At 37.5% G+C, this 27804-nt stretch overlaps 1 protein-coding gene across 1 annotated transcript; it reads right to left on the bottom strand.

The window, feature by feature from the left end:
* Positions 1–796: 796 nt before the first annotated feature.
* On the bottom strand, positions 797–13410 carry NMD3 (NMD3 ribosome export adaptor). Its single transcript, XM_085304032.1, has 15 exons — positions 13320–13410; positions 12817–12951; positions 12035–12131; positions 10023–10103; positions 9633–9761; positions 8943–9033; positions 8682–8760; positions 8275–8371; positions 7838–7955; positions 7020–7165; positions 6243–6355; positions 5225–5297; positions 4532–4638; positions 3564–3634; positions 797–3160 (listed from the first exon to the last, which is right to left on the bottom strand). Exons 1-15 carry the CDS (start codon positions 13361–13363, stop codon positions 3027–3029), a joined length of 1515 nt encoding a protein of 504 aa, XP_085160158.1. The 5' UTR covers positions 13364–13410; the 3' UTR covers positions 797–3026.
* Positions 13411–27804: the final 14394 nt, after the last annotated feature.

The following is a 27804-nucleotide window of genomic DNA, read 5'->3' as shown; positions in this document are numbered from 1 at the left end:
TCCTGCTTGGTATATGTATCACACATACACTGTGCTAAGTCCCATACACACATGTGCATACAATTCATGTCCCAAAAGAAAACCTTCCTCTTCCCTCAGCAGACCGATGAGATGTTTTGCTTCAACAATTCTGATTTAAAATCTGGTTTTAAAAACAAAACAAAACACCCACTTAGCAGCTATGTCTCATGAATCCTAAAGCAACTTCTCTATAGTATAAAAGGTGCTTTCTCTTTATGCTGTGGCTCTTAATCTACAAATAGTTTTTTCAAAAGAGATGCAGGGTAAAGCAGCAGCCTTTTTATCTGTTGTGAATTAAGTACCTGCTGTCAAATTACTTATCTAGTGTCACTGAGAAGAACTTGGCAAATATTTCAGTTGCCAGTATACCATCTAATCCTTTTTTGGCTCCCAACCATTTAAATGTTAAAAGGACACTGTAAACTTGAGGACCTAAAATTAGAACTTTGCTTGGTTTCAAGTACACATAGCTTACCCACTTATCTCAGTGCTGTTACTATGTGTTACCATTTAGCAAACAAATGCACAAAAAGCTAAGCACTAGGCTTGGATTTATGACTTGTTTGTCTAGCATCTTCGGTATGAGATTGTTCCAGACAAGTCCTTTGCTGAAAGGACACATGGAAACTAATACAGACTGGTAACAGACCATGGTGGTGGCGGTGGGGAGACATAGAGCAAACACAGAATGACAGGACAGCAGTACGTCTGAACTTACTGAGACATACTACGAAGGCAAACATCAGAGAGGAAGGAAAATAGCTGATCAAAGTGGCACAGTTTAAAACACATTTTTATTCCAAATCACCATTCATTTCCTAACAAGAGAAAGCTATCTATTTCCAAACAAGACTAGATAAAGAATTCATTGCTTTCACCTGGGCTGGAAAAAAAGAAAAAAAATGAAAAAAAAAAAATCACAGCCCAGAACACATCTCACCCTGAGACATTATGAATTGGCTACAGGTTACAAATCAAAGCTCTTCAAAAACTTCCACAGATTCAGTCCAAGGGAGCCACTAGAACCGAGTTTTATCTTTATCTTCTCAACAGTACTGCCACCACAGTATAATGAAATTTATTGCAGTGATAATTCAGGTTAGCTATGCAGCTGCATTCTCATGGATTTTTTTATTTTTTTTTGAGCACAGTTTTATGCAGTTTCTATACTGAACTAAGTTGCTAGTATGAAATAAATTGTACTTCCAGTTCGCAACAGCTTTATGGATTTTCGTAACTGCTTTTCAACATAGTAAAGATACATGACAAATTTTAAGAGAAGAAGCAGAAGAGCTTAGCATGACACAAATACACAGTGAAAAACAGCACATCTAAGGGATGCCCGCTAACTCAACTGCTAAGTCCAAGAGAAGGCTTATAGTTCAGCTACACCAAAAATGCCTTCCAAATTTCCAATTTTTTCCTTTACAAGTGGGTGATTACAAGATAGTCAGAAACAACCAAACAAAACAACCAACTCCCCCACCAAAAAAAAAGAGAGGAAAAATCACCCTGAACCTAACTCCTTCTTTTATAATCAAAAATTCATTTGCCTTGTATGAATACTGTCTGAGCTCAAACACCAGGAATACAGACAAGACTGGAATGCAATGAAGTTRCATCTGTTCAGAAATGCTTAGTCAACAGTTGACATTTAAACTAAAGATTCAGCCAAAATTTCTCTCACTTTGCAATGCCCAGCCCACTGCCAAGGCCTTGATYGTTTCTTAATTTTTCTTTGAGACCTTAAAAAGCTGTCTAGTACTGTCAAATTCAGAAAGATGTTCCTGACACCTCATCAGTTGATACTACAGAGAAATAGTGCAGTGAATTTTCAGACTTATATATTTCTCAAAAAGTTAATTCTACAAATATACATGTAGTTACAGATAAACGCAGTTAAGTCTTCTCATTTTATGAATTATGTAGAGCCTACACAGAGGAATCACTAATACCTCTGTAACTGAATTCTGCTCTTCTCCACAAAGATTTTCCCACTTTCACATGTGCCAGTTATTTTGAAACATGTTTTCTGAAGCATTATAAACAAAGCGTCRAAATTACTCTTCCTGTATGGTATGCTTCCCTGTTTCTGTTCAGTTAAATGAAATGTATATTTACATAAACTCTTAGTAATATTTCTGTTGCACCTCCTTTATACAGTAAAGTGAACTAAACACTGATTGATACCAATATTCAATGCCCAACTATACCAATTATGTCCTATTTGGGTCTGTAGTAATTTACTTCAACAGTTAACTAAGTGATGGACAAAAAAAGATTTTTATAGTTTTTAATAGCTCATAACTGTTATATTAATTAAAGGTTATGCACAACAATATTCATTACAGTGAACAGAAGTTTCCAATTTTTCTGATTCAGGGTGCTGTACCTTCAATCAACTCAGAGGGGAGTTTTGTGTGTGTACAACATGTGCATTTGGAGTTGTCTTACCAAAGGAACAGAAGATGCATGTTTGAGCTTCCTCAAAATATTACAATGGGGAATACAGCATCTTCATATAAAATTTCTAACCATTGTGCTAAAAAGACAGGAAAAATCTGCCTCACAGGTAAAGAAATGAAAGCAATAAAGAGTAGGTAAGATGTACTACCTACAAGTCTACCAAACTAGAATAAAATCTATCCCTCTGGACATCCCTTCTTATTCGGTGTCTTAAGTACAAGACAATCATTACTCTCAGTTACAGCCCAGCTGGTCTTTATACTGCAGAAGTTAAGGGGAGCTTTTGGGAAGATTTGAGGAACTTGTGGAACTTACTCTGCAATGCCTGCATCAGAGATTTAACTTCAGTTACTGATCCTCTGGGAGATTACATATAATCATTCAGTAATATGATTTAGGGGTATAGTGATTATCTACCACATTACTTTCCAAGATCAGTGTCTAACAATTACAGTTTGTAATGTTCAGTTATGTTTTGTGTATTTGGGATATTTTTTCTTCTCCAAATGAATATTATTGTATATATTAATGGACTGTTCTTATTCTGTCATCATACTTGCTCCCTCTCCACCAGTGGCATCCTGAGAAATATGCAGATCCTCTAGCATTTCAGCTAGACTGATTCGTGGAGGACCATCCTCATCTGTGTCGCTCTCCACTGGAATATCTGAATCTAAGAAACAACAACAACAAAAACTGAGTAAAGAACAACAAAAAAAATCCCAAACAACTCCCTCCTCCAAAGAATAAAGCTTGTCTTCATGAAGGATACTGAATCACTTATCAAAACCTTCACCCAGCAGGTTGGTTTGTCTGCTGTTGTTGATGGGGTTTTTTTGGGCGGTGGAGTGTTCAAAACAGGCTTCTATCTCACACATTAAATACCAACAAACACAGAAAATAACCCATCAACATGCATTCAGTGCATGTGAGACAGAATACCTCATACTTTTAAGTTACAGTTTCTCCAAGCATTAGCAGTTGGAAGAATCCAAACACAGAATTTCAATAAGAATATTTTCACTCAAATAGTCATGATATAATTATGTGCAATTAAGTGATTTAAAAGGCCTTACTTCTATAAATGTTGACATTCTTCCTTATGGCTTCATCTTCTTCAAGATCTTCAAGGAAGTCCTGGTATTGTCTGTAAAAGAAGCTTAATGCATTTAATCACTTTTTTTGGATTTATGCAAATTTATTTAGCGAATCATTAGAGAACCCTGATGCCCATAAAATCAAAGAACACAAAGCCCCAAGAAAGGACTGCAGAATGCAGTCCTTTAGACATGCATTCAGATTGCATTCTGACACTTTCCAATTAATTCTTTCAGCTTATCTTTAATTATCAGCACCWAATAGTTTCTAAAAAATTTTTGTTTAAATTGCCTGTCCTCATTTAACTCTAAYTGCCTCAGTTTTTCTACTCAATTGAGTATTATTTAGACTTAATCAGCTGTTGCTGTCTCAGCTTTGTCCCTGAATGTACCACCCATGGAAATCCCTCTGTGTTTTCACAAAAGCGTCCCTTTAGCCAAATTAATGCCATTTGTAAACAAAAGACGAAAAGCTTCTGATACTATTCATTTGTCTCATGGCTTAAGCTTTTCAAGAAAAGTATCTTAAAGATAGTTTTTATATTTGACAAAAGTAACATGTTTAAGAGTTGATATTGTTATTTATGTAATTATTTTTAAAGTACTGTCCTCAATATCCATCTTCCCTGAAAACTTAGCAGTCAAGACAGTATAATTTAGAAGCATAAATAAGGTGCATGTGCTTCAGGCACTTCCTGCATCGGGGGGAGGGGGAAGCACACAGAAGGATGCTGCTCTTCAGAGAGCACTGAAATCAACCTAGGAGAGCCAGCACTGTACAGTCTCTCATACAGAACCGGCAGCATTTCCTTGCATGCCATGAATAATTAGTAAATCACCTAAGGTATTACACTGAGTTTATTCTCAGCAGATACTGAGAAATATTATTTCTAGACTTGGCACAGTATTTTAGAAAGGACTGAAAAGCTGCATGGTAGATACTGAACCTTTCATCATCTGTATCCATGCCTTCTCTGTCCCTTTCTAGCTCTTTTAGTTTCCAGTTTCTGCGACGCTGGCGTTTGGTACGGTCATAGCTCTTCTTTATTAATACCTACAGTGTRAAAAACACAACAACAAAAAATATTTACATATAAACCTTAAACAAAATTGATAAAATTACCTCAAAATCCCAAACAATATCCAAGCCTAGATTTGGAAACCTGTAAAATCAGCTGACTAAGTGATAGTCAACAATTTTACTATAAACACAAGATAGCAGCATGAGAGCTGTACTTTTGCTCTGAGTAATCCAGGATGGCCAGTCCACTGGCCATCACTAAGAAGCTTTTATATACAATTTATATAGCATTTGTCAATCTAAAAGTTCCAAACACTTTAGGTTACATCCTGGGGAGGCATATGCATGCCAGAGATGCAATACGCAGTTTTCATCATACAGGATGTAACAAATTAAATGAAAAAATGAATAAGACAAGTAAATCTATTATTTAAACACCACAAAACTTAGGCAGTGAGAAAAGAATTCTCAAAATTAGTATTCTAATCAAATTTCAATATTAATGTCCCTTTCTTTTGGCACTAGGAAACTGCTAAATACTTTTTATAAAAACACTGTATTCCTTAATAGTCCTGAGTAATGAGCGAAAATTTCATACAGAGAAAGAGAATAACCTTACCACATCAGGAATATGGTGTGGGTTCATCTTATTTGCAAATTCATCATTTAAGTTACAATTGGCCAAGTCGAATCTAAAATGAAAACAGGTACAACATATAAAACTGAACTTGATGTACTGAATGCTTATGTTAAAGAGCAGCATATCGTAAATAATAGCTAAGACAAACATTTTCAAAGGAGTTATAGAGCAAATTAAAAATCCACAGCAGCTATCATAACTATGAATAACTTGTAGAAGCAGTTGTTCTCAAAACCTGTTCAGTAGCTTGGCCCACACACCAGCCTCCTAACYCCACATAAGAGTATCTACTGAGATTCTGCTGGGCTCACAAAAACTCCAATATTCATGTTTAAGCCCACCAGTACCAAAGTCTAATCTACCTTATGAACATTTCATATTTGTCAGTGCTGTTTATGATACTATCAAGCAACAAAGCCATATGCTTTACCTTACTCTCACATTGACTGGTATTTTAAAAATGCCTCCAATCTACTTGTGTCAAATCTGCACTTTATAGTCAATACTTAGCTTTAACTATCTTATTACTAACAGCTCTTAAGACGACTTTTTGTTATTAAAAATTCTTGTAGTAGGATCATCTCTTCCTGGTTAAGATAGAAAGATTGTATTCCTTTTGCCAATTTTTGTTTAGAAATAAGAACAGCTCATAACTCTCTTGATAATGGAGAGAATCCAAGTTAGCTCTTTGATGCTCACATTAAATAGAAAAGTATTTCAGCTCCCTAACAAACTGAATAGTAGAGTTAACTCATCAGGTGCCAGAATTTACTTCCTTGCATTCTGGGTTATAAAAAATGTCAAGTTTCCTCTCTCAAACTACTCTAAGCTTCTTTTCCACAATCGAATATAAAAATTTTGTCATGCTTTCCATGTCAATTCAGTGTAACCATCACCAAAAGAGCATTTGAGTCTTGCAGTAGGTAATTCTTACAGAACCACTTATTTAAATCAAAGTCAAAAAAACCCCCAAAAACCCAAAAACCAAAAAACAGACCCTAGGACAAGGTCCCCAGGATTTAAAATGTGTCCCAAGTGAGTACAGCAGAAATATTGATGATCCGTATTCAACTCCGAAGTTTTCTGTACCCAGGCTTCTGCCAGCGTGTGCTTGAGGAATGAAAAACAAAATACTTCTGTAATCAAATGCAGCTGAACTTGCTGTGCTGTTAAAACATTCGTACTGCTATACTACTGTTTTAAATTCCACTAATCAAACTTTTATTTCCTCACCAAGTATCCAGTGTATTGCTCACCATTTCCCATTTCTCATCTCTAGTGCTTGGCTTTTACAAAAGTATGGAAAAGGCCATGGAGACTACTTTTCACAAGAATTCCAATAAGGCTGTTCCTATAAATAGACAGGTGTTGTTTTTATGTCTTAACTTTCCACAACACACAGCTTTTGACTTGGGGGGCAGAGGGGAAGCTTGAATGAATCTTTAATTCTGATTTAAAATAAATGTTTCTGTAAGTCAACAGAAACAATTTAACAACTGAACAGTTACAAAATTAATACAAAATAATTAAGAATGATAGTTACAAGTGAGTTTAAGCTCTACAAAGGACAAGAATTTCTGCGAGTGGAATTCAGAGAATGCCTATGCAATTTCCAAACAAAAATGCTTGGAGAAGAGCTTTTTTGATAGAGAGAGAAAACTTCAGAAAAGGAAAACATATATGTGGCTTTGTAATATAGAATGATTCAAAACAGAATTTATGACAAAAAAAAGTAACTCCAAAAACATTAAATAAAATACAAAGGAACTCTTACTTTGTTTGATCTTGCCCCTGCACCTGCACCTTTTCTTTTTTCTTGAACTCTGTTGATATCCATAACAATAAACTCTTCTAGTTGTTTTGGATGGAACAAGCTATTAAAAGGGTGGCGCCAGTAAGTATTTCCATCAATTTCAGCAACTGAAAAAAMCACAATCATAAGCATGAGAATTTCTTTCAGAGAAATTAAGAAAAAGTATGAGCCAAAATTAAGGCAACTGCCAAAGGGATTCTGTTCAAGTTTGTTATCATGAAACAAGCAACTAAGACAAGATCTTTACAGCAAAGTTTTGCTTCAATAGCTGTTCATGATCTGTCCATATACTGCTCGATCATCTATCACGTGTCTGAAGCACAAGTATCTTTTATTCATAAAACACATTTTTCTGGATGTACCCTTAATAGAAGTATTTTGCTGGTATTGCTCACCTGCATGCCTATCCAAGCACAGTGCTTCTGTTACCCAAATGGCTAGAATCATAACTCAAGGAAAAAAAAAGGTCACCTAATTTTAGAAATTTAGAAATATTCCTGAAAATTTTAAGTGCTGAGCTGAGCAACAAGAGTGAAATAGAGCATCTATGAACTTAATACTGACCTTGAAGATTATGCCAAAGATACTGAAGAAATTAAGTTTAAGAACTATGTCTTAGTTTACTATTAAATTTCTGTGCCAAGGAGTGTACGGATACATTGTCAACATTAAGATCTTAWACAAAAAGAAAGAATTTTCATGAAAACAGAGAGTAAAAATTTGTGCTAGGAAAAAAAAATCATATGCAGCTGTAGGGCAGTTAAGAATTCAAAACTTACTCTGCAGAGTGCTAGGATCAATGAGGTGGATGGTACTTGTTACTCTAATGCACACACAGATCTGGCTCATGTTTCCAAGACTTTGTGCCAGTTTTGGTGATAGACAAACAACATTGTCCTGCATATAAACAGACAACATTTTACACTCGTATTTCCCTAATTTTTAATCAAGTCTTTACAAAAGACTTAATCTGATTTTAAAACTCCATCCAGTATCCCCCAATAATCTGAACAAGGGACAGTTCTGCACTGTCTCTTCATAGGGAGACACACACACATGTGCACACCCCCTCCTTTCCCCAAATATACACTAAATCAGGCCTCTATAGTTCAAAAACTTTATAAAGACAAGGAACAGTCTCAAGATAAACACCATTACCAAAATCAAACCAAACTCTACTCACTGAATACCTAAAGATGGAATAGAGGGAAGCTACCTTGCATATTGGAACGATTTCCACAGAGAAAGTGCTTTTGTAATTGTAGACATTACTATGAATGTCATGCGAGATCAAACGTTGAGATGATTTTGATCTATAAAATATAAGTAGTAAAGCCTTCAAACAGTAAGACAGACATTATTTGAAACAAGATAATCATCAAAGTACAGCAACAAAGGTACATTGCTATGTACTACCAATACATTAAGGAAATGGGAAAATGCATTCAGAATTGCTTTCACAATGGCTACATGGCAAAATATAGGGCTTTTGTAGGAAGGGTTTCTGTTTAACTAGAATACAGGTTACTTACACTTTCACTTGCATAATTCTTTAAAAACGATGAATAGAAGTCTGTTCCCAAAAACGTTTGGGCATTCAAGGCAAAAAAATTAAACACATACCTTGCTGGAACTGTACATAGAAGAAAGTCTACCATCTTCTGGGCATGTTGTTTTGAAGAGTAATAAAAATCCAAGCCATCTAAAAGAAAAGAAAGCTTGATGAAGATACCTACTAGAAGTGCTGCATTTATACTGTGCAGTGCATTTGAAAAGAAAAATCTGCCATATGTCTGTACATAGCTACTGATGCAAACATTCTTCCAAAATGAAACAGGCTAGTCTATTGTTCTACTCAAGGATTAAATAAGCCAACTCACTTACCATGGATTTCTTTGATGCGAAGTGTATTTTGATGAAGTCTGTGTTTTAAAATCAACTGCTCCAAGTAGTAGAAAGTCTTCTTGTGCAAAGTCTAAAATCAAAGCAAGACAAATTTATCGAAGTGTTATCTTATTTAAAAACTGTCTAGTGCAAATGCAGTATACCTGGAGAATAAACATTTATATGAAGAAATCATCCAGAAAAGGAAGTCTCATGTCACTTCCAACTGATCAAAAAGATTTCAGATATACACTCTATTTATACCCCAATTTAAGTGTCCATTTCTTATTTTTATGTATCTAGTTGCTAAAGATACTCATTTCCTTTAATAATWATTAAAAAAAAAAAAGATTTAAACATTTATAAACAATCTGTCCTACTGGTTCTAACACTACCTTAATGTCCAGAAGGCACACAATTTTCTTTTCTCATCCATCATTTCAAAAGAATATGCTCACAATATGCTCACAGTATTAGTTGACATGAAAAAGGAAAAAAAAAGAAAAAAGAAAAAAAGAAAAGAAAAAAGAGTTTTTCTAAACTAATGCCAGTAAGGAAAAACTGTATACATGCAACTTATTCCTGTGCCAGTTTATAATCATAAGTACATCTTCTGATGAAATCAGAAGAACATTCAAAGATCTGTCTGACTCRCTATGCTACCATCAACAAAAATTAATTTGCCTCTACCTTTTGTCTGACTTGAACTACAGCTTTCCARAAATCCTTAGCTTCAACTCTGTGACAATCTTCACACATCTGAGACTGAACCATATACTCCACCACAAATACTTGCTGAAGAACTGCTCCATTTATCACCTGCAAAAATACAAGTTTAAGAAGTTTTCTCTCTCTTTTTCTAGTCATATCAAGACAGGATTTTCTCAGTTTTACTGGGACAACAGATAACCTTATTCAAATCACAACAAACAGCACTCTAATGGCAAAATTTGAGCATAACAAAATGAGTACTCTTTCAAGAACCATATGTCTTTAAAAACAACAACTGTATTTGTTCTAAAGGCTTTTTAAAAGCTACACACACAACATACACAGCTACGTATACTATCATCCAGTTACCTCTTTCTGTACAGTTAGTTTTAGTTTAAGTCTCTTAGAATGTGGTTCAGTCCAAATAAAGCCTGCATCAATCAGCCGGACCTGTCAGTGGAAATGAACAAAAATCAGACACTGCCAACAGTTTTACTACAGCATGTGTTAAACATGCAAATCTACCAGAAAACACAAATTTATGATATAATTAATTCTTCCTCTACTGAGGAAGTGAATAACCTCAAAAAACAAAAACAGAGAGAAATTTAGCAGTCTACCAAACCAAATAAATAGGAACCACGTTTAACTTGGACACAGACAAGTTGTAGAGTAGCACTCCTCCTTCCCTCCCCCCAAGTCTTACTGTAATTTTCAAATAAGCAATATCACACTGGCATAGTAATTGTGTTAATAACAACAAAATTAACCAGTAGTCTACTTTCTAGTTGATTGAATCACCCTTGATTAGTGTGCTTTTCGTTAGTAACCTGAAGTATGACACAGTGGATCAATATCAGTTAACAAATATCAATATCAAATGCACAAAACATCCATTTAATTTAATGGAAGAATCTTACTTTGGGAGGAAAAACACTGTTTGAAATAGATTAATTTCCAAACAAAATTCAACGTGAAAAATGTACAGAATTCAGGAATATATCTAACAACACACTCTAAGGCAGCTCAGCAGCTGCAGTTAAATATTTCTAAAATGGGAGCAAAAATAAGAAACAAAAAAGAGTATACAGCAACTCATCCAAGTCACAGTGGATTTGTAGTAAAGGTACAGGAAATAAGGATGTACTAAGAATTACTATCATAAAATTATTTAAGAATACAGAAACTACTGTGTGCACATTATTGAGAAGATGCTTAGAATGTGTTTTTAGTTCTCATGTCAGYAATCCAAGAAGACTTCAGTCTCTCAGGCTACATCCACATTAACAAACACTACAGACTAATCCTAGCAGAGATGCAGAAAGAGCTGGTACAGAAGACCTGAAATCCTTTCTATATCCTTTTTTTTGGGGGGGGGAGGGGTTTTTAGCAACTTCAAGCTAGTCTGATCATGAACTGAATGCCAGCTGGTGGCTTGAGTGCATTAGATGTGCTTCTGGAACATACTTCCCACTTTACTTTCATCCTCAAAAAATTCTATTCATGCTTTTTAAGACTTCTTTGTGATGAGAACCAAAGCGGGGTAAACAGAACAGTCAGGAGATCTGTCCCAAAAGTACACTCTTGATCTACACTAACACTTCCATGGAGATGCAACCTCAAAGCCTGCTGTGTCAGAATAACTGAGTGTACTATCCAACTCTGTTGCTGGATGCAATGTAATGATCAGCTTAGATAGTAAAGTATTTTCTTCTGGTCTTATAAATCTATTTAATCTGCAAAACTAAGAATACACAAATTTACTGCAGCTAAAGGTAAGTAGTACACATAAGTACTGGCCTAATACAGAGAAGCTCCATAAGGCAACTAAATCAAATCTTGATTAGTGCAATAACAAAACAATCTTTTCTGTCTAATACACTAGCTCAGATTTTCTCCTCTGGTAATATTCTTAACTTGAGATACTTTATCCAACTTAACATGTAACTTTCAATTTAGTCTGCATACAAACCTCTGCAAACCCTTTTTGTAACATAATAAGCATGAACAAACATTAGATAAGCAATTTTTGAAAATAAATAAAAAGAAAACAGCAAAATTAAATTGCACTAAAAAACCCTTCGCTTCCTTCAATTGATTACACTCAACTCCTATATAAGTGATAACAATTATGATACTGCATGCCCTAAAGTCACAGAATTGGACCGCAGTAGCCTCAGTTTGTTTGGAAGTTCTTTGTTATAGCCTATCCTTAATGAAGTCCTCTCATATATGACTTATATGAGATCATATGGCCATTCTGTATGTTCAATATAAGCTCTGTATAAAAACAAATGGGTACCTGTGCAAGTCAGTCAGATTTAATTTTATGAAATACTAATAGACATTTTACRAAATAATAACAGAATTCAGCTACTAACCCTGCTAAGTGAGGCTTTGATTTTTTTTAGACACAAAGCAAGAAGCTCTCTTGATTCTAAGGCACACTGAATCCAAGTTCCTGGAGGCTGAAGATACCTACAATAAAGAAAATATTTTAGAAAATGTGAAGTGGCTTCAACAAATGAAAACAGTCAAAAGACATGCACTTATTTCCCAAATTTTTAGCTTTAGTATCAACTATGTAGCTATAACTTGTCCTTCTCTAAAATATTAAGATTCACACATTCCAAAAGCACTCAAACTTTTACTGTCATTCTCATCAGCTGCTGACTTTTCTCTTTCAGAGACCATAAACTMATTATTTTATTATTCAAAGCCATCACACCAACACCTTCCTGATTTCACAAGAAAATATATGAAAGCTTTGGAAAATGAAAAAAAAACCATCAAATCCATAATATGCTCTAACTGTCTAAATAGCTATCTGCATACTATTAAACTAACTGAAACTTTAAACAACATAAAGAGGTCCATGGATGTGTTTTCCATAACGAAACTACACCTACAGCCATAACAGCATCTCCAAATCACTGCAGTAGACTACAAGATCATCTCTAAGCTGTAAAGGTTTTAAGGGAAACACATACAACTGAGAGAGGTTTTACAAGYGGTAACCTTAAGGAGCATGTCCTGTGTTCAAGTCACAGTGACCGAACTGAGGTGCCACAGTTTCCTGAGATGGTTACTTTTCCCCTTGGAGGCAGTGGGATCGCYGTGACCCCCAAGCCCGTTGGGAACYGCACAGCACSAGGACGCCCACCTCTCGCACTGCTTGCAGAAGTTCACGGTGACCTGCTTGGGGATGCCCTCCGTGATGTCCACCTGGCAGCGCAGGCACGCCACACACATGTTAGCTGGGTTCGGTGGGATGGGCACGCCGCACTGGCAGCAGAGGCTTGAACACAGGAACCAAGAGTCAACTAAAARATTTTATATACATATATATACATATACACACATATACAAACATATAAATAAAAATTAAATCCAGAATCTCCACAAAACGAAGTGAAACAGTCTCAGAGAAGCCAGCAGAAGAACGGCCGCTGTTAACCGAATGGACGTGTAGAGCTTTTAATTACTTTTTCCGCTGTTCAGCGCCGGGAGGGGGAGAAGCGTGGCGCACCACGCGGCCTCGCCGGCAGCCGCGGCCCGGACACCTCTCCCTCCCCCGGCGCTCGAAGCGGCGCGGCGCGGCGCGGCGCGGCACCTCCCTTCCCCGCGCGCCCCGGCCCCGGCCCCAGCCCCGGCCCCGGCGCTCACATGTTGCCCTGGCTGGGGGCCGCCGGCTCCGTCATGTACTCCATGGCGGCGCCTCAGGGCGAGCGGCACCGCAGCCGCTTCCGGGCGCGAGAGGAAGGGGCGGAGGGCGGCGATCCCGCGAGAGGCCGTGATGGCCGTGCCGGCCCTGCCTCTCAGGGAGGGCCCGGGACGGGCGGTTGGAGCAGCGCGCGGGCGCCTCGCGGCGGGCGCGGCCGTTGGCGCCATTAGCGCCGTTGGCGCGCGGGCGCCTCCCGGCGGGCGCGGCCGTTGCGGCCGTTACGGCCGTTGTAAGGCGGGCGCCTCACGGCGGTTTGAAAGTGAAGAGAATGAAGCAGCGATACCTGTGTTCTGCGTAGAGAGTTTAAAGGAAATACCAGGTTTATGCTCTGTTCTCTTGGATAACATTTACACAGTAGTGTAACGTTTCTGCTGTTTCTGAGTGATTCTTCTTTCCGACTTAAATTCAGAAACAAAAGGCAAACGAATTGATGCAGCTGCTGCGCTTAGCACGTTTAGACACCCTCTCTGCTAAAAGGCCAAATGAGGCCCCTTTCAACGCAGCAGCAGTTTATTCTGATTCCTGTGAGAGCTGATTAGAAATATCTCCATTATATTTTTCTAAGAAYACTGTTGATGACTGATCAGAATATGATTAGACTTACAAAGGATACATTTTTACTCCCCCMAAATTAAAGGGTAGGAGAGTAGTGCCCCAGTTTTATTTTTCTGGTTTTCAGTAACACTATCACTTGTACAGATGATCTAAAAAGTAAGAAATCATGTTTGCATAGCTGAGCTTTGAACTTCTTTGTGGCACGGTGCAGGACTGCTATGTATGTGTTTGGATAAATATTGTTTCTTTGTGTCAAGCTTCATGTTTTTGTGAAATTATTTACTGCATAGAATAGCAGTAAAATCCCCATAATGTTTCTGAGAGTCATTATAAAGTTTACACTTTTAAGTTTTATGCTATGTCAGGAATTTGATGCTAGTACAGATGCATAAAATGTTTTTGTATGTTTAAAATAAGAACATCAAATTGAAATGGAATATCAAGGAAATAATTKTTTTGAAGCATTGTATTTCTGTAATGTTGCTATGCCTGTTTTGGGATATGCTTAAAAATTCATTGTGTTTTGTCTGGAGATTTTTTTTTCTTGGGTTTGAAAAGGAGGATCCATATTCTGCCTGGATAACAAGTGTGTTTGAAAATTTTAGTTTAGAAAACTTTATTTCTGTATCAACTGTGAAATGAGTCTCTCTGATTTGTTTTTCATTGAGATATATTTTCTTCTCAGGATACGTGCTTTATTTTCCTTCAGTGGTAAAATGGAAGACTGATATGCTGGCATGGTTTTATGGGAAAGCCTTTAGTTGATCTTGAGGCAGTTGCTTTCCCAATTAGCAATTTTCCGATATGTCTCCATTCCCTGTTTGGGAACATGAGGGAACTCTCTGGAGTCTGTTCTGCTTTAGTGTGCTGTTTGAAATGTTTTCATGCATTCAACTGAGAAAATGAAAAATAGATAACTGCCTGTTTTTCACATAAGTGCATTTTATACTTGCTGGCATATATAGGCTACTTGGAAAGAATATTTTAACTAAGGGAACTTTTTTTAAAAAAATAGAATATTGTTTTTGTCTACTGAAAATGGAAAGTTCCACCTTCAGGAATGGTACAAAAAAACAAACAAAAAACAAACAAACAAACAAACAAAAAAAAAAACCCCAAGCCTTCTTAACCTTTTCCCAGTTAAACTAGTAAACTATCATTCTCTTTCTTCTCTTTTTTCTGTTGCTGTTTTATGTCACTGTTACATTTTTATCTTTTCTAAAGGAAATTAGTTTTTTTAAAAAAACTTTTTAAAAAAATCTGAAAAACTATTCTTCATCTACTCTTCATTTTTTGCATTCTATTTAATTTTTTTTCCACTGGTGTTTTAGCTTGATTTCAGTATATATTTAAAATTTCTATATCTTTTCTCCTCTTTAATTAGACAACTTTGCTGCAGTTGCCAAGACATTATGAAAAATATTCTTGTGTTTTTGTTTGACTCTTTAAAATTCAAAATGCAAAATCTCCAAAAGTTAAGTTTTGAAAAATAAGCCAAGCCCCATCAAACTCATGGTCAAATCATGGGAGCTGGTCTATCTTCTTTCTTAGTTGTACCTATGGAGTAAATCAATGCTGTCTGATGTTTGAATCAAACTACACATTCAATGTTTCCGGCAGATGGTGGCAGTAGTATACAACAGCAGCTTCTCCTTTTATTTTTTTTAATCCTTCAGTCATTATGTTTATATTCTAATTTATTTTTTCATGTGTTATATTAATTTACTAACACATGGATTGAGCTGGCAGATATTGTACATTCTCAAATTGAGCTACAGTGATGTGAACTGATGCTGTCAGTTCCACCTCCACACAAGAAGGTGGCCCTTTTCAACAGCAATTAATTCTTTAAAGTTGCTGTTACTCCGTCTTCACGATATACTACGTTGAACCAGTTGTAGTAATGTTTTTGTCTATTTATCATATGTAGCTGAACTTCTCCAAATAATTCTTTAAKTGCATTTTAAGTGGAAGTTCCAACTTCGGTGGAGAGAATAAAAGCAGAGATGTTTGGAAGTAAATTTGTATTACTTTCAATACTAATTTTGAAAAGAATGTTATCTTCCAGTTTCAGAATTAAATAGCCACTATTGGTATCCACTTGCAATTTCTCACCACTTTGTATCTTTAGAAATGAAAAGGTTACAAACAAAGTACCTTAATGTCTCCCTTTGTTTGGTCTTCCTAAGTCTGATCAATGAAATTTTCCTGCAAACATGAATTAAAATTGTTATGATTCTTTCTGACATGGAGTTAATAGTTTATCTGATGGTGCAACGCTGGTAAGTGAGGAAACTAATGACTATTACAGCTGGGGCTTCAATTTTGATTTGAAGTCATTATCAAGCATGAATGCATAAGGGTACTCATTTTGTCACTAATTTAAGAAGCATTGGATTAAACTGCAATGATTGTCATGTGCCACTGACTTATTGTTAAGACTTATTGTGAAATTGCTCAAAGAACAGACTGCCAGTTATGAAATTCTTACGGGAGGAGGAAGCTACAATAGCAGTATAGTAGAACATTATCTTAATTGATGTCAATAATCTACTGTCTTCTTCTTCATGATGGTTGATTCCTACTAAAGCCTTGTTGGATTTTGAGAAATTTTATTTAAAGTTACACTTTACATAAAAGCATTTGTAACTCTTAAATTAAGAGTTCATTTTCTAGACTGGTGCTTGTCCTGTCAGTGCAGAAAAGATGCTGATAAACTGGAGTGAGTTCAGGAGATGGCCATGACGGTGGTTAGGGCTGGAGCACTTGCTGTGAGGGCAGGCTGAGGCCATGGGACCTGGTTCAGCTTTGAGGGAAGATGGCAGCAGCTGCCCATACTGATGAGGAGATCCTGGAGGAGACAGAACCTGGCTAATCATAGTGGTGCATCACAGGAGGATGAGCGGGGATGGGCATAGACAGGAAACAAAAAGGAAGGTTCAGACTGATTATAAGAAAAAAAAATTGCCATGAAGACAAGCGCTGAAGCAGGTTGCTCAGAGAATCGTGCAGTCTCCGTCCTTGGAGGTTTTCAACACTAAGCTGGACAGAGCCCTAAATAACCTGGTCTGACCACTCATTCAACCCTCTGCTTTGAGCAGAGGGTTGGACTGAGGTCCCTTCCAGTCTGCATGATTCTGTGATTCTAAGCAATATATGTCTGTATTTTTGAAGTAGAACATAAAGCTTAAATACCAAATATTCAAGCCTGGCAGGTTTAACAGTGTCAAATTTCTCCTCTCTGCTCTTCTCACCACCTTCTGTTAAGAACTGTTCCTTCCCGTTCAGAAACAGGCTCCTCAGAGGAGAACAGTGAGTATCTTTCTTCCTGGATCCATAGCTAATGCAACTTAACCACAAAACTAACAAAAACTACAGTGAGATTGTTGTCAGCTGTGCTGTCATAATTCATAAAGTAGGAGTTATAAAATAATTAGAAGGATTGGGTACAACTATTTGGGTTGGATTCCATTCATGCAGTACAGTAGTCAACCATTCCTTTTGAAGAACAGCTCTTTACTGAATTGTCATGATGTTATGCTGTGTTTTCTGGTCAGCATGTGTTTTCTGAGTATTTACAGTTACGATTGAGAAAAGTAGAGCAGAATTGCATCAACACACAACATGTGGTTTATTTAATACAGTATAATATGCTGATGGAAGAGAAGCATTGTATTTGCTGTTTTGGAGTTGCCTTTGGGACTGAAAATCACAGGCTGTCAAGCTATCTGACTTTTTTTCCTACTTTGACACATTTTTCTTTGATGGACTTGTACTGACTTACTCACTTTTGCTCCTTTGAAATTAAGTTTATTTGCAGACATCTTGGGAGACTTACTACAGACCATTTTATGTAGACAGAAAAAAGGCACAAAAAAAAAAAATGTTTCCCTGTACTGAAGTTTTGTTTCTATACTCTTCAGTGTGGCAGGGTAGTTTTTGCTTTTAACCCTGATGAATTGCTCAATCTTTGATCACTTTTTTTTCATGAAATAATATATTTCTTGTAAATTAGAGCCTTCTGTTGGCTAGTTTTGTGTTGCAAGAGGGATAGGACAAAGCCTGCACATTTACAGGAGCCACGTCTTCTATGAAGTCACCCTATGGAGAATTTGATACCAGTAATAGTCTAAATGTTTCTGTTACAGATTTATTTTCAGCTGCAGTTTTCCAAACCTTATTTCAGTACTAATGTACTAAATTCTACTTAAGTTCAATGCAGAAACACCAACTAGTCTCAGTTAAAATCAGAACTATGTTCTTTGTAGTTACTAATGAACTTCACACTGCCTCTGCGAGCTTTCTTGCTCTATGGCTACCACCTGTTCAAGTAAAATTACTGTAATATTTTAAACTGACAAATTATCATATCATTAGTACCATTTCTGAAAGATTTTACGTCTTTGTATACAATAACCAAAATAAAAGCGGCTCATAAAATTCTTTAAGAAAAGTGGAAGTTACTGATTTTAGAACTTACTATTTGTGCAAAAAGCCACTTAAATCAGCAGTATTGGGCAACCTGATGTGCACTGAAAGATTTTACCATCTCTCCCTAATGATGACTCAGTATTTAAAGGTATGCCAATATTATTGTAGTTGTTGAGATGAGGGGTATTTTGTCTAAATCAGTGGCATTTTTAGGAATGGGTGTATGGGTAAGACCTTCCTTAAATAGGTCAGAGGAAGCTGGAGGAGACTGGATTTCACCCTGCCTGGGATGTCTTCCTGCACACATACTCTTGGTTTCTTTCTTGTTCATTCCCAATAAAACAGCGCTCTGTGCTTTTTAATAGCATATATAAGCCAGACATAAGAAAGTGGCTACAACTGCTTACCTGCCTGAAGGGAATGAGGAAAAAAAAATTATACTTCTAATGTGGGCCTGGGCTTTGAGTATTTTTTTCTTTCCCTGCAAGTGCCTATTGAGCTGTTATCTGAAGTGCAAAATGGTAACTCATCAGGACATTTTAGATTTCACTGCTCAGTTTAATTTCCCTTTTCACCTAGGAGCTGCAGTTGTAAGACGGTATATGGACATTGCTGTGAATTTAAAGAAGGCTTTGTAAATTCTGGTAACTGGGGTGATAGAGCTGTCAGGTCTCTACTACCAGCAGCTCTAGTAGTGATGACTGGAAGTGGAGATGGTGAGGATGAAAAACATATTGCTCTCCCTTGAGTGATTGGTGCTATCTAAGAATGTGTTGACATTTCCATGTAAGAGTTGTTACATGGAGTTGTTAATTACTCCTCAGGTTTTCCTAAGATCAGAAACATGGCAAGCAATGTGCATAAGTTTTWTTTTACATTTTTTCTTTGCAGACTTCTGGATTGCAGAGTACTTCTAATGACTTTGTCTCTTTTTATTTATTTTCGGTTTGGATTTGCAGGCTAGAATGTGAGTGTCTTAGAAATAAACACTCAGCCTGAAAAAGTGTATACTTAATAATCCTTTGCATCTGTGTCTGCTTGGAGCTCCACTTATTCAAATAGACAAGACATCACTGGAAGTTCCTTGGGTCCTATTTAGATGCAGAAGCTTTTCTGAGTGGGTCAGTAAGTCACTCTTCTCTTAAATACACATCTTAAACGTCATGGTATTAGAAAGAGCACACTAAWAAAGTTCTTTCAGCACACAGACATTATTTTGGCATCTGTCTGAATGTTGCAATAGTTGCTACAGAGTATGCAAAAAGCCTTGCTCTCAGTGGCTCTGCTTTCAAGTTATTGCATACTGTGCATCCTATCTCGGTGCAGGTCTGTTCTGAAACCTGTGGAGCTCCATACAACTTACCTGTCCACATATAGCTCCCTTAAAGGTTGAGTCCACAGTTGACGATTATGAAGTGAGGTTTTACATAACTCAGTTTCTTCTAATTTCAGTTATAAAGTCAGAAAATAAAAATTAAAGTATATATTAAAAATGTCACATACGGAAGTATGAAATGTTTTATAAATTGACAATGTATATGGATCTGTACACAGACATCTTATTTACATAATAGTCTAATAATTAGAACAGTTATATAATTAGTTAAGTTACTGAGATCATAGTTAATCCAGTTCCTTCCTTTCTTGAATGGAAGAGGGATAGAAATCAGTCTTTCTTCATACTTTCTTACATACTTGCATCTAGAATAAACCTTTTCACTCTTGCATGAATTGTGCTGATTGCTATCAACAAGTGCACCCAGTTTTCTGAGTGTCATTTTACCCAGATTCATCTCTCTCTAGAGGCACATGTATTTCAAGGAACACTACCTGTTAATCCAGAAATCAGTCACCAAAATAATTTGTAGAATTAGAGGCAGCAACCAAAGGAAAAGCTTTTCCAGAAGTTGCTAAAGATGTGCAATGACTATTAATGAAAATGAATTGAAAATGAAATTAATAAAAAGTCACTATGTATTATTTTACATATTGCCGTCCCTAGGGGAAGCTCCTGACCCTGTCCTTTGCACCAGTGATGATCCTTGACTGAGTCCTCACTTGATTCAGATCACTAAGGCGTTAGAAATCTAAGCAGAAGAGAGCTAATAGATTTTGCTAGCACTGAGCTGTTAGATAACTGCAGGCATCTGTTTCAGTATTACACCTAGTGAAAAGCATATTTGGTAGAATAGATTAAGATGGGGAAATGTCACCTTTAGGTTTTTATGCTGAGTCATGTATGCTTTGCATTGATTTCTTATCCTTCCTTTTGCCATTCTGTAAGTCTTAACTACAGTATTTATGCTATAAACTAGTTTTCTGCTTTTACTATCATATTCCTTAGTGTCTATATGATCTGTTACCATAAACACATTTGTTCATCTTATACTGTATCATGTTTCATTTCTCTTCATTAGACTACTCAGATATTTAACACTGTATCAATGGGCACATGGACATTTGAGTTAATGAATGATATTGAACTTATTGTTGATGTGAGTTTGTCCTTAGATTTGAAGTAGATTTTGTACCCAACCCTTAGAAATACTGCTCTGTCTCTGATCTACCAAATGATACAGAGGCCACAGTAATAAAAAGAATCTGTGCAGTGTGAAGGGAAAGTAAGTACACCATTTTAAAACAATTTAAACACAGGTTTGCTCTCATGCTTAAATGCAGATGACTGGACCTTTGAATAAATAGCTGTGTGCGTTTTGCTTAATGCTTAAATGCCAAAGCAAGAAAAAAGTCAGAACACTGGGTTTGTGGAGATGTGCCAGCCAGAACGGTTGGCTCACAGCAGCAGTTTTCATAAAAACTTTAATAAATAGAAGCAGAGAATGAAAAATGCATAGGAAAGATATTCTTGTGATTAATTTATCRGACCACCTGAGGTCACTATTCACTCAGACAAATTGGATCTACGAATGGAGCCCATGAAACTAATAGAGAAGGTCCTAGGGCTACTTGCCCAGTTAGAGCTGTTCTACCCTTCAAACAACAACAAAAGATCTGTACCAGCAGTTTTGTCCTCATTTGGGCAGCTCTTTTTCCAAGCATCAACCATATTGCTTTAAATGTAAAGCTAAGCTCAGTGGTTCAACTCCCAGGAGTCTAAGAACAAAAACAAACATAGTGTTCTAGGCATTTTTTTAACATTCACTGTAAAATAAACTTGAGGTACCAAGCAACATACACAGCTCTTAGGACATTTATAATTTCCAAGTGATAAATAAATAAAAAGACTGTGATTTAACCATAGAAGTACATTAAGATGGAATATTTGTGCAATAACAAAGAAAGATCTTTGTGAGAACCACTCTAAAACTTAAGTTTTTTTTTTTTTTTTTTTTTTTTTTTTTTTTATTTTAAGGATTGTGATAATTACTAGGCTGTATTTTTAGTTACCAAGGGCCTGAACCTGCATCTGTTCTTAGCAATTTCAGTTTGCTGCGTATTGCATGAGGCAATTATTTGGGGAATTAAATTGTTTCTATTTAGAGAGGAGACAAGTAACAAAAGCATATTCAGTACCTGAGGTGGGGTAGGGGGAAGTGGAGTTATATCAACTGAGCTGTTACAGATTAAAAGTGGAGGCAGCAGCTTGTGCCTGTGGAGCTCTTGAAGCTGTAGGAGATATACTTGTGCTGGAACAGACTGCTGTGTCCGCATGTAGGGTGCTAACTCTATACTCTCAYGTTTAGGGGGAGCCAGGCTTTAGTTCCCTGGAAGGGTCAGTCAGCAGCCTGGCTCACCTGGAAGTATCCTCCTCCATGTGTGCAGTGGCTCCTGCTAATGCTTCTGCCTACCTCTGTGGGTACTGCTTCGGGCCTTTAGGAACAGAAGGCTCTCGTTACCCTTTATTGATTGCAGCCATGAAGTTGCAAACAAGTAATTTCAGCAATGCATTGTGTGCAGAGCTGTACTTCGGAAGAGGTAATACTGCTTCAACTTGCCTCCTTCCTGCATATCTGGTTCTGGACTCAGTGTTAGGAATGGAGGGGATAACACCAGCTAATCCCCTTGGGACATGACATTTCCACAGACTGTTTTCTATAATCTGCACTATACTTACTGAGATACTGCTCCAATTATCTTCCAGTTCTCGCCTATTTCTTCAATTCCTTTTAAGGGCAAGCGATTTATGTATACAGACACACTCCTAAACTATATGTAATTCTTTATTTACAAGAAACATTCTGCTTATTTAGAAATAAAATAGGGGAGTTGGTATTTGAGCCATAACTCTCACAGAATATTATATATATATGTATATATGATTTGGAAAATGCCTTTTGGGGTACTTCTTCATTTTCATTAATTAAAGTAAAAGGAGTAAAATTAAGTAGACAAATTTAAATGATATTCAGTTAAGCCACAGGACATATGTGTATCAGCTGCCCCAGTGGCTGTTGATCAACAGATAAAACCTGTGCATTTTATCGTCAAGCTTTAAGATAGTTCTTGGCAGCCAACATCTATGGTTTAGTTTCCTTTTAACTAGGTAATATCTTGCCTGGAACTTGCATATAAGGCGTATCCAGTGCAGTTTGGAAGTRCAGGACACACTTCCATAATGTTTGAAAGAACAGCAAATTAACTTTAGGCTACGCAAGGTGTAATACAGAATTATTGCTAAATGCTGCCATTTGTCAGCAGGGGGAGATCATTCTCAGTCTTCCTTTCTTTAAGTTGAACAAGCTTGAAACAGCTGAATTCTCAGTGTGCCAGAAGCAAAGCCACTCTTTTTGTACAAACCTGATACTGCACTGGTGCTGTTAGAGGCACATGTGGATACTTGCAGCAATTTTACACAGAAAGGCAACCTCTTCTTTGTAAATCTCTGGAGCCCTTTAAGAAACACTRTTGCAGGGCATGGGGTTAGTAACATGAATTTTTCTTAGTAGCCTTTAAAAAACAAAATAACCAAAATCATAAAGTTATTTAAATTGATATTTACCGTAGAACAAGCAGACATCCTTAGTGCATTAATTGTGATCTTCTTAGGTTTATTGGAAGGGAAAATTCTGCTAGGATAGAAACTTCTGTTCTTTGACAGTTCCCATCCCCTATTCTGCATTTATCAAACATCACAGCGTACTGTTTCTTGATAGCCAAAGAAACTAAACCTCTTTATTTACCTTCAGGATAACCTCAGCAGCTCAGCCGTTACACTTGGTCCTATCAGTGTGCTATAATGTCAAGGAAACTCTCTTTGCTAATTACTTCTCATTGCTGTGTAATACTTGGCTTTTCTACTGAGACTGCAAAGAAAGCTGCTCTCCTTTTTTAAAGCAGAGTGGTAGTTTTAGTATGATCTTGGTACTTGCCAATAATCTGTTACAGCCAGTGCAGAGAGTACAGCCAATTCCCACAGATAATTCAACTTAATCTCTTTTATTAGAATTTTTCTGTTTCTAGTATAGAAGACCATGGCAGGTCTTGCTACTAAGTTCAGTGTTTACACTACCTGACTTGGGGAACAGGCATGTCCAGGATTTAATTTTAAGCAAAGTGCAGACAAGATGTGGGAAGTCTTACTTTAATACTGGTATACGTGTTGCCTGTACTGCGATGTATTAGACCTGAACCTCAGTCAGGAATAATTACCTTTATAAAGGTAAATATTTGTTCTTCAAACCATGATAGGAATCTCAGAGAATATTGTACAGTAGCTGTTTGCTTTTCATGAGCCTTTTGTAATCTTTCCTGTCTCAGCGAAAAACATCTCATCTCATTAGCTGTCTAAAGGAAGCATAGTGAAAGAGCCTGTTGCACTGAAAGATTTGGAGCTGCCAGCAGAGGATCCAAACCGAATGTGAGCTCTGGACATATGTATCACTAAAGGAAATATATTTTTGTGGTATCTATATTTTCATATATTAGCACTTTGAGTTCTCCTGTGAGACTYTGAGAGCTCTGTAAGAGCTGTGAGACTAGCAATATACAGGTAGAAATATTCTACATATTGCATCTGTTATGAGGACTGTTGACATTTCCTACACTCCTCACTCTAGCCAGCTGAGGATGAAACCAAGCAGGGAAGAACCCAGAAACAGTTCAGTGGACTTGTTCTTGGAACAAACCATTATCCCTTTGGTTGGGATGTATGCTGCTGCTCCTTCCTCCAACATTGCTTTTGTGGGTAGAAACAAAGGGCAAGAGAGTGCTGGAGGCAGGCACTAGATGTTTCAAAGTGCCTGAAAGGACCAACTGTTTATGGTTTATAGGGGAAAAGTTGAAGCAAATCAAAGTGAAGTGAAATGATGCAACTTGGGTGAAAAACAAGTAAAAGAAATGCTAAATGGAAATGATTCCACTTTATAGGGGGGCCTTGCAGAACCAAATGGAGAGGGGGAGGAGATCAAGATGATAATGTACGACAGCCCTTGATGATTTCTCTGCACAAGCTGGAGCAGCTGCTCTGTAGTAAGTCATACTCTCTCTGTGCAAAACAGCAGCTAGACAATTTTGAGAAGAGAGATGCTCAGTGTTTTGCTGTGTCCAGTTTTGACACTTTCTTCAGTAAACAATGGTAATGTCTCTGGAGTCCCTTTGCAAAACTTACATCACTAGGATCATCATTTGAGGCAGAGCTGGATTGCAGTATAGTCCTATCTGARCATGCCCAGGGCAAAAGGAGCCTGAGAACTGATCTGTATGATTACAGATAAGTTGTTCCTGAGAGTGTGGACTGATAAACAGAAAGTTACATACCTAGTCAGGAAAGGAAAACATGGAATGGGGAAGACAGGCACACTCCGCCCTCCCAGGGCTTTGCCAGTGTGCTTGAGCATTTTATCACTGAGTGTCATACAAATAGTAACCTACTAGTAACCTGCTACTGGAGTAGCAGGTTTGATAAATGTAATGGAAGTTAGCTTTTTTTTTTTTTTCCTTACAACAATCTCTGTGATGTTGTATGTATTTTATAATTATTCATCAAGATAAGTTCCCAGGATGAGGTGTTGAAATTTTAGTGGGTTGAATTTTTCCACCACTCCCATCTTTCAGGCACATCCACTACATGGAGATCTGACAAATCTCTATTAAAAGATGTCTGCACAGGTATTGCCGTGCTCTAAAATTGCAAAACCTGAACTTACTGTGCATGTGATAGACTTTTAATATAAAGGTGCAGACTGTAGACTGCTCTTTCCTAGTGGAAACTTTTCCAAAGCTGATGTGAATGTTTGCAACTCATGATTTAATTAGGAGGCATGGTAATTCTGGGTAGAAAGCTGATACTGGAATAGATTTGGGGATCTGAAGTATTTTGGTACCACCAAAATATGTCTAAGTTAAGAAAGAGCTTTGGGACACTAAAAAATTCAGGTAATGGATTACAGATAAGCTAGGTCTCTTCAGATGTGAAATGCTTTGAATACAGGAGGCACTTAGCATTTGTTTGCTTTTGTCCACACTGCACGTGAGGCAACACTGACATCTGAGAATCAGTGGTAACTCTAGGCATGCTCCCTATAAGAGTAGACTAATCCTGCTTGATTTCCTGATAYAAATATTCTCTGGCAGCCTTAGATGTTTTTGCGGTATTAAGGTATGATTGAGCCCAACAGTATGTACCCATATTCATAGAATGTTGTTCATAGAATCATAGAATCAGTAAGGTTGGRAGGGACCTCTGGAGATCATCTGGTCCAACCTCAGTGCTCAGCAGGGTCACCTAGAGCAGGTTAGACAGGATTGCATCCAGGTGGGCCTTGAAKATCTCCAGAGAAGGAAACTCCACAACCTCTCTGGGCAACCTGTTCTGGTGCTCCGTCACTCTCACAGGGAAGAAATTCCCCTTCCYGGTCAGGCGGAGCTTCCTGTGCTTCAATTTCTGCCCGTTGCCTCTTGTCCTGTCACACGGGGCAACTGAAAAGAGTTTGTTCCCGTCCCCTTGACACCCTCCCTTCAGGTACTTSTMCACATTGATCAGATCCCCCCTCAGTCTGCTCTTCCCCGGGCTGAAGCGGCCCAGCTCTCGCAGCCGTTCCTCCTAGGGCAGGTGCTCCAGCCCTCTGATCATCCTCGTAGCCCTGCGCTAGACTCTCCCCAGTAGCTCCATGTCTCTCTCGTCCTGGGGAGCCCAGAACTGGACACAGTACTCGAGATGAGGCCTCAGCAGGGCTGAGTAGAGGGGCAGGATCATCTCCCTCGACCCGCTGGCAACACTCTTCCCAGTGCACCCCAGGAGACCATTGGCCTTCTTGGCCACAAGGGCACATTGCTGGCTCATGGTCAATCTGTCATCCACCAGCACTYCCAGGTAAAGTTTACTGTTGGTAAAGTCATGCCTTTTATTCTCATATGAGAAGAAATACTGGAAAGGGAAGTAAAAAAGTATTCATGCGATGTGGAGAAGTCTTCTTGGGATCTGAGTATTTTTTAACCTTTAGTAAAATTCCTGGTATATCATGTACTTCCTCAAGGTGAGTCATTAAGGAGTATGGAGTTGTATGCATCCACTTAATTTGAGCCATCTTTCCTTTAACTGTTATTTAATAAAGCATTTAGTCTTTGTGATATTTAATGTGTATAGGCTACCAAACTTTTCTTGTCCAATTTGCAGCTTTGGAATGCAAAGAACTGATAGAAACCCTTTCTTTTGCTATCTAGAAGAATGGGTGAGGCCTTTTACTGTGCCTTGTCACCCTCTGTTTAATTATGTTGCTGCAATTCTATTTCTTTTCTATGCTAGGACACTTCATTCTGAGCTTGGCTTCAGTTTTTTTGTGTCAAATACTCCTTGATGTACATTTTACCTGCAGRCTGTCTTCCTATTCTTTTTTTTTTAGCATCTAAAACACTTAAAGAATCATGGCATGTAATTCACACCTTGAAATAATGAGATATTTCTGATCTACTCCGTGATAATGAAGCAAAGATAGGAACTGTCAGAAAAAATAATTGAAACACTACCTTAGCTGACAATATGTCTATTCTTGACACTGCCACAGTTTACCTTTGTTTTCTCCCTTCCTTCCTCTTTTCTCAGTCAATGTATGCAAAGCAGCCTCTGATTTTCATACAGATCTGCTAGAGTTACCCCGTTCTCATCTTGTAGATATTCCTGCTTTCACCTTTGTCCTGGTTATTAGCTTTTTTCTCCTGCCTGAGTGTGTGTCAGCAGTTGACTAAATATTCTAAACTGAGGGTTCACATGCATCTTTTTAATTTCACATTTAAACCTCGATTAATGGCTCCTTRTAATGGAGTGAGCATAACTTACATTAGGACACATGAAGCAATTTCAACACCCTTTTTCCAGCTCAGAGGTTCTTAGTCCAATCTAAAGGAGGCCCCAGTTAGCCTGATAACAACTCCTGAACAGGTTCACTTTGGGGCTCATTATATTGAAATGCCAAAATCAGCAGTTTATCAGCTATAAACTGTAGGGGTTTAGCAACCACTGAAAGCAGCCTCTGAAAAAAGGGT

Source organism: Rhea americana, unplaced genomic scaffold (genome assembly GCF_003343005.1).
Source record: "Rhea americana isolate MKP2758 unplaced genomic scaffold, rheAme1 scaffold_202, whole genome shotgun sequence".
Classification (NCBI taxonomy): domain Eukaryota; kingdom Metazoa; phylum Chordata; class Aves; order Rheiformes; family Rheidae; genus Rhea; species Rhea americana.
This window is presented reverse-complemented; position numbering and strand designations above follow the sequence as displayed.